Source organism: Macrobrachium nipponense, chromosome 29 (genome assembly GCF_015104395.2).
Source record: "Macrobrachium nipponense isolate FS-2020 chromosome 29, ASM1510439v2, whole genome shotgun sequence".
Taxonomy (NCBI): domain Eukaryota; kingdom Metazoa; phylum Arthropoda; class Malacostraca; order Decapoda; family Palaemonidae; genus Macrobrachium; species Macrobrachium nipponense.
The window spans coordinates 9,372,467-9,379,882 of NC_061092.1; the positions used below are offsets into that span (position 1 = coordinate 9,372,467).

Genomic DNA, 7,416 nt, shown 5'->3' on the forward strand with positions numbered 1-7,416 from the left:
AAAAGTCATTCACTGCATGGTCATAGACTCAAGAGCTAGTCGAGAGCCCTTGAGCAGAAACGGGATTTTTTTTTTTTTTTATTGATATTTCATTTAGTTTCCTTTCATTGACTATTATTATCGAAAATATAATAAAGAATATTCTTTGAAGAAAAAAAATTAATAAATGTTACGTGTTTAACGATTCAATATATATACAGATTTCCTCTAATACCTGACAAATATACTGCATACACTTGAACGCACGCTTTTGACAGAATGTAAACAGTCTTGTGATGAAATCGACATAATATGGTTGGCGTTTACTGTTTATATCTTGATTCTAACGTTACTTATGTATGTAAAGCAACGAGGCTTCCACTCTCAAGCCCATATCAAGGATAGGAAAAGTAAATAAATAAAAATAGACCAATGAAAGGTGGAAAAGGGTCTCGTGGGTAAAATTAAGAGTAGGGGTAAATCTTTGTAACGGCTCCCATTCTCATCCCAACTTCATCGTGAGCTGCTCTTCTTTCATTGCGATTGATTCGTGCCCCATATTTCTTTTGGAAGAATGCAATGTTCGATAAGACTTCTAACGAATTCGACTTCTCGTTTCAATACAAATCGTCTGACAAGCGTCTCGCGGGAAGGGAGGCGTTCTTCCCGCGCAAAACGTCCCCGATGTCGACTGACGATCCACCCCCGAATTCCGAACAAGTGAGTGTCGTTCTTCTTCTGCTTCTTGTTCTGTGACATTGTCTCCGGATTGCCAAATGCTCGGAGGCAAGGTGAGCGTTTCTCAAACCACTTAACCAGACGGCGCGGCACAAAAACAAACACTTTGGCATTATGCAACGGAGCCAACCGACGTATCTACTCTACCATGTAAACAATTGGGGTTCTCTCTCTCTCTCTCTGTGAAATATACAAAAAGCGCTGAGCAATATTTCTCGACTTCATTATGCATCTACCCAAAATTGATTAATATGACAGAGGGGGCGAAGGAGGTGGGTGGGGGTTGGGAGGGGGAGGAAGTGGAGGTGGGGGAGGCAAGGTTGTTGACATTCTGAAAACACCAGGAAGTTTGTTACTGAGAATACCAAAATGTAGCAACCTTTCTCTCTCTCTCTCTCTCTCTTTTAACATACGAGGTTAACTAACTATGCATATAGCCAAGTCTGTCAGAAAAGATGCCAGCTTATACCAGCGAGTCTATCTAAGCTCTCTCTCTCTCTCTCTCTCTCTCTCTCTCTCTCTCTCTCTCTCTCTCTCACACACACACAGCTTAACTGCAAGGCATATTAATTTGCCATAATGAAGAGTGATTCTTCCCTACTAGCGTCAGTGTTTCCATGAATTCAACTCAGAGAGAGAGAGAGAGAGGAGGACAGCATTCAATAATCTAATACATACATACATACATACATACATACATACATACATACATACATACATACATACATACATACATACATACATACATATATATATATATATATATATAATATATATATATATATATATATATATATATATATAAGGCGTGTCTCACTACCATTTATTTGCCTACAACAGTAACAAATTAGGGACCTTAATAAATCATACTTTCAAAATGTTCCCTGGTCCTCAACGGTACTTCACAAGATGATTAGTCTAGTTCCTAATTTCTACCTTTCTCTTCGACAGGTTGAAATGTGAAGCTGTTCAGACGAAGTCGAACGAAAAAAAAAAAAAAAAAATAGAAATAAATAAAAAAAATCTCGTATCCAAGAGGCGTTTCGCCAAAGCTCCACGTAAAGGATTAATACCCGTAATCACCTATAACCGAGAGGCGAAATTGGTGACGTTTCATTCGACATATCTTGGATTGTGATTTTTTGTGAAAATTGACAACTGACATTAAAAAAAATTACAAAAAAAAAAAAACGAACTAACTTGAGCTGTTAAGGACGAAAAGAATATTAAGTGACTGAGTGAACTCTGAAAATGAAGGGATAAAAAACTAACTTTAAAAGAGACAACAGTAAAAAATAAAAGAAAATAATTAAGCGAACGCTGACGACTGGGAAAAAAATCAGTAAGCGTTAGGGTTATAACATTTAAGACTAAAAGGGTCACATTTGACAAATGATCAGGGCTGTTCTGTCGATAAATCAGAAGGAATTCTTTTATCAATCATCTTTTTATGTCTCCTATAGTATACATCATTCAGAGACAACAAAGTGATTTATTAGTTGTAAGTCTTTTTCCATGTGTTTCAAGGTCATTCGGTTATTCAAGATTACGACTTCAAAATATCTTTGCATTATTCATCTGTTTTTTCAATAACACATTCGTTACAGATACATGCAAATAAGCTTCGTTATTCAATGACCTAAGCTTCTGAGTTTCATATAACTTTCACAAGGACACTCATCATCTCTCATTTGCATCCTTGCAATGAAAGCTAGGTTGAGATATTAATATTTTCACGCTGAAAGTTCATTTAAACCAATGAAATGGTCCTCTTGACAAGTTTTTAAGTACGTCTAAACATTCAGAGCAGTCCTTCGAAAAAAAGTCTCAAAGTGGAGACCACATTTCAACATTTAAGAATATCTAAAGCAAGTCGTAGTAACCTTGATAATTTAGAACAGTCTTATTTGCAAGTCTGCAAGTCCTCCTGATCAATTAGGATATAGTCTCTCAACCAAGGAACCTCAGGATTCCACTCGGCCCACTTAGCTGAAATAGTCTACAAGTCCGGTAAAGTCCACCGAGAAGCAATACGGAATAGTGCACACATCAAGTCTCCATTAGACCGAACTATCAGATAGGACTACCGTCGACGGCGTATCCTGCAGGATGTCCAAGTGCTGCAGGAGCCTCTGCTGCCGGGAGGAGAGCTCGGACGACTCCGAGCTGGAGGAGGAGGTGGCCCTGCCCCCGGGTCTCATACCCGTACACAACGAGGCCAAGGCTCAGGAGACCATCCCGATTAGGACGCCCTCGGCGAGCAGGTAAGATTAAATATTTTAAACAGGTTATTTTCATTGGCTAACCGATCTTCTCTGCTGAGACGCGGACGCGCGCGAGGGCGCACGGAAAGATGCTGGTAAAAAAATAAATTTATTGGATTCAGTAACGAGGAGTTCAGTTTAGTTTTCTTATATGAATAAGTTCCAAAATTAAATTTTGACGGACCTAAGTCTGCTGGGGTATAGGTAAGTAATTAACTTATCAAGTAACTAAGATTTGCTATGTCATAAATTTCAGTTTAATATAAATACATAAATTGCAGCTTTATTACTTATTTTTATTTGTCACTAACAATTATATCATAAACTATTCTTTTTATAAATACAAAACTGGGAGTTGGGTTATGAATTTAATTTTTTTTCCACTAACAGAAACCCCATTAAATATTTTTTCATAAATACGAAAATGGAAGTTTTATTATCAGTTCATTTTTTTTCACAAACACCTACACCGTAAACCTTGGTTTTCTATGAATACAAAAATGGGAGCTTTATTATAAATTAATTTTGCTCTTTATTAACTTCCGAGAATGACGTCAACAACTGCAATCATTATTTACATATTTTACTCAGCGTTCTAAATACTTGGAAGTTTCAATGTGAAAGAAGTTTGGCCTGGCTACATTAAAAAAAAACTGACAACCATACTCTGACAACTTGTCAGGAAAAAAAAAAACACAGACAGATACAGACACACACACACACTGACACATACAAGTGCCAGTTCACCTAAGAATATCAGAGAAGAAAGAAACGAAGGAAGTATTTTAATCTCTTCTTGGTTATAAAAAGTCAGATAATGACTCTTTGCTCTATAATAAAAAAGAAAGAAAGAAAGAGAGAGAGAGAGAGAGAGAGAGAGAGACCTGCCAAATGTCAAGGAGATAATAATCTTTGCTGTTGATGTAATAACAGTTTGGAGGTTGTGAATAATATAATAATAATATAATGTAATAATTAATTATAATTAATTAATTAATTAATAATATAATAATAATATTTTAATAAGTTAAAATTAAACCCATTATAATTAATTAATATTATTTTTTTTTACACATCTATTTATTCTGTATTCCAATGAGTAGCCACCCACTATAACATTATCCAGAATAAATACTATAATAAAATAAGAAATAATTAAATAAACGTTACAATTAATTAATTTTTAATACAATAATAATCATAATAATAATAATAGATAATAATAATAATAATAATAATAAATTTTTTTAATTTTTTAATGATGTAATAATAATAATAAAATACAATTTTCTCAAAGCAATAAAAAATATTTACAAAGTATTTCCAGAAATAATAGTAATAATAATAAGGATAATAATATTTGTATTAATAATAATAATAATAATAATAATAATAATAATATGATTTTTATCAAAGTAATAAACACTATTTACAAAGTACTTCCAGTAATAATAATAGTAATAACCATAATGATAATATCCTTTCTATCAAGCACCTTTCGAATCAGGTTTTAAACAGAGGAAACAAAATTATCCATTCAATCAAAAAACAATAAAAACGACAAAATAACCTCATAAAAAAATTATCATTACACACAACACTCCACACATCAATCATTACTCCGTCGACACGGAGCAAAATGAAAAGAAAAAAAAAGGAAAAAAGAATACCATAGATATTTTTTCCCCTTTTTTTTCTCATTGAAGACGTCAGTCGCCAACGCCCGAGGAATAAGTCATGAACGCCCGATGGAGATGGAAAGAGACAGTTCTCCCCTACTGTTTTTGAGCAGGGCGAACATCATTAGTTTGGAACGGGATAGAGCCTACGTTATGTAATTGAGTCTCGTGATGGATATTGTTATAGGAGAGAGAGAGAGAGAGAGAGAGAGAGAGAGAGGAGAGAGAGAGAGAGAATATGCACAGGAACGACTGTGATACACGGACAAAAAATATCATATAATTAAACAATATATATATATTATATATATATAATATATTATTATATATATATATATATATATATATATATATATATATATATAATATATATATATATTGTTTAATTTTATGATATTTTTGTTTGTTTTGTCACAAATTTATTTTGTAAATAATTTTATTACTTTGATAAAAATTGTATTATATATATATATATATATATATATATATATATATATATATAATATATATATATATATATATATATATATATATATATAATAATAACAATTTTTATCAAAGTAATAAAAACAATTTACAAAATAAATTTGTGACAAAACAAACAAAAATATCATATATTAAACAATAATATTATATATATATTTATATATATATATATATTCTATATATATATATTGTATAAAAATACGTAATATATATATATAAATATATATATATATATATATATATATATATACCATATATATAATAATATGATATATAATATATATATCTATATAATATACATATATATAAATATATAATAATAGATATATATAAACTATATATATATTATATCTATAGATATATATATATATTTTTATACACCACCTTCACCAACTGAGTTAGATTTCCGAATAATATCTCACGTTCCAAAACTCAAACTAATATTCATTCCTTGAAGCTAATATTAATATATATAAACAATCCATGAACGACAATGCGCAGAGCATCATAACTGCTAGTTATAGTTAAAATTCTAAATAAAAAAAAAAGTATTCGGCTATTCCCGATCAGTTTATGGGTCTCTGTTCAAACATCCATCTTCCCTTTTGAAGATTATTGTTTGCGAGTGAATTTCCAAAACTCACACAAAAGCTTTTGGGTCGACCTTTCGATACCCAACATTTCAAGACTTCAAGTCCCATCTTATTTCATTACTTCGCGAGTCTAAAGTCCAAACGTTGCTCACCAGTTTGATGGGTCCGGTCAAATTTTTGGCGACCGGTTTGAAGATGTGGACGCAGACCTGTACCCCCTTATTTTATGGGGTCGAATTTAAACCCACAAGAAGGATGACACGTCACGAGAAGCGTCAGGTAGGATGAGTTATGGATCTGATGATCTAGAGATAATAAATGACGCAATCTCAGTTATTCGCAACGGGTTTAACATGACTTCTTTTACGTTCAGGATAGTATGTACACTTCTTTATTTCTTATTACTTTCTGTTACTTGTTTTAAATTAAGACCACATGCGTTGGAAGCTTGAATTGTAAGTCAAGGGCACATGTGGGCTTGGTTTATATGAACAGGGTTCATCATCTTCTTAATAATAATAATAATAATAATAATAATATAATAATTAAGAATAATAATAATAATAATATAACTGCTGCTTCAGCACTATTAATCTTATAAAGAAAGTCTTCTCTATCTTTCTGATGACGGCTTTCTCGTTGTTGCTTAGACTGGCGAGCAACGCACCAAAGGGCATGGTAAAATTCGGTTGAGTCATTTGATTTATTATTGCTTATACAATTCTCTCTCTCTCTCTCTCTCTCTCTCTCTCTATAACGCGACGTTTCCTCCTACTGATCGACAGGACATTATCAAGCGATAAACTGCTGAGGGACTGAATTCCAGTGGTTGTTGTTGTTTAAGATTAAGCTGGCCTTGTGCCAGCACGGCTCTTGCTCACAGAGCAGCCCGTAAATTCAGTGGCGAGTCCTTCTTCCTTTTTATCGTGGTGTTGCGAGCTCTCCAGTACGTCAGAGCACTTCTCCCGTAGGCGAGTTTTATTGGTTCCCGGGAAGGGGAGCTCATCGGCGGCGTTGGCTAGTCTTGCAGACCTTCTCATGTAGGGGGTATCACCGGGAGCCTCTTGATTGGCTTCTACCCTGCGTGACGTCACCCCTGGTATTATTCTCATGTCCGGTGTTCGTTCCATGCGCGCTGGTACTTTCGTTAGGGGAGAGGGGTGTGGTCCTCTCACACACGTCGGTATCAGGAACGCTTTTCTTGGGTGGTATTGAGGGGAGGCTTTTCTTCGAGGATGAGCAGCGCTTCTAGGAGACGCAGACGTCGTGGGTCAGGTGCTCTCCCGATGATCTTAGTATTCCTGACGATGTCGTCTCTCGTGATGTTTCTGCGGTGTACTGCAAGGGCGTGCTGCCTAATGGCGCCTCCTGGGCGTGGCAGGAAATCCTTTTTGACAGGCGCATCGTCGTCATGCCGATGTAAATCCCAGGGCATCCTTGGGCGGGGGCATACGTATCGGTAGACGACGTTGGGACTGCTTCAGGGGGTCTCCTGCCGGGTGGGGAGGGGTTGTTCAAGACCACCACCGTCAGGGCCTTCGTCAGGAGGGCCCTCTCGCACGTGTTCGACGTGGCAGGACACACACCTCGAACTCGACCGAGCATCCAGATGCTAATTAACAATGGGTACTCGAACAAACTCCGTAAACCGAGAAACTCGAGCCGCCCTTGACAAGT

At 35.1% G+C, this 7,416-nt stretch overlaps 1 protein-coding gene across 1 annotated transcript in view; it reads left to right on the plus strand.

Annotated features, from left to right (window-relative positions):
• Positions 1–7,416, plus strand: part of LOC135206103 (fibroblast growth factor 1-like) — a 30,774-nt gene that overhangs the window by 4,397 nt on the left and 18,961 nt on the right. The window contains 1 exon segment of the mRNA XM_064237328.1: positions 1,669–2,981. Within this exon segment, the coding sequence (XP_064093398.1) occupies positions 2,827–2,981 (155 nt within the window). The 5' untranslated portion in view covers positions 1,669–2,826.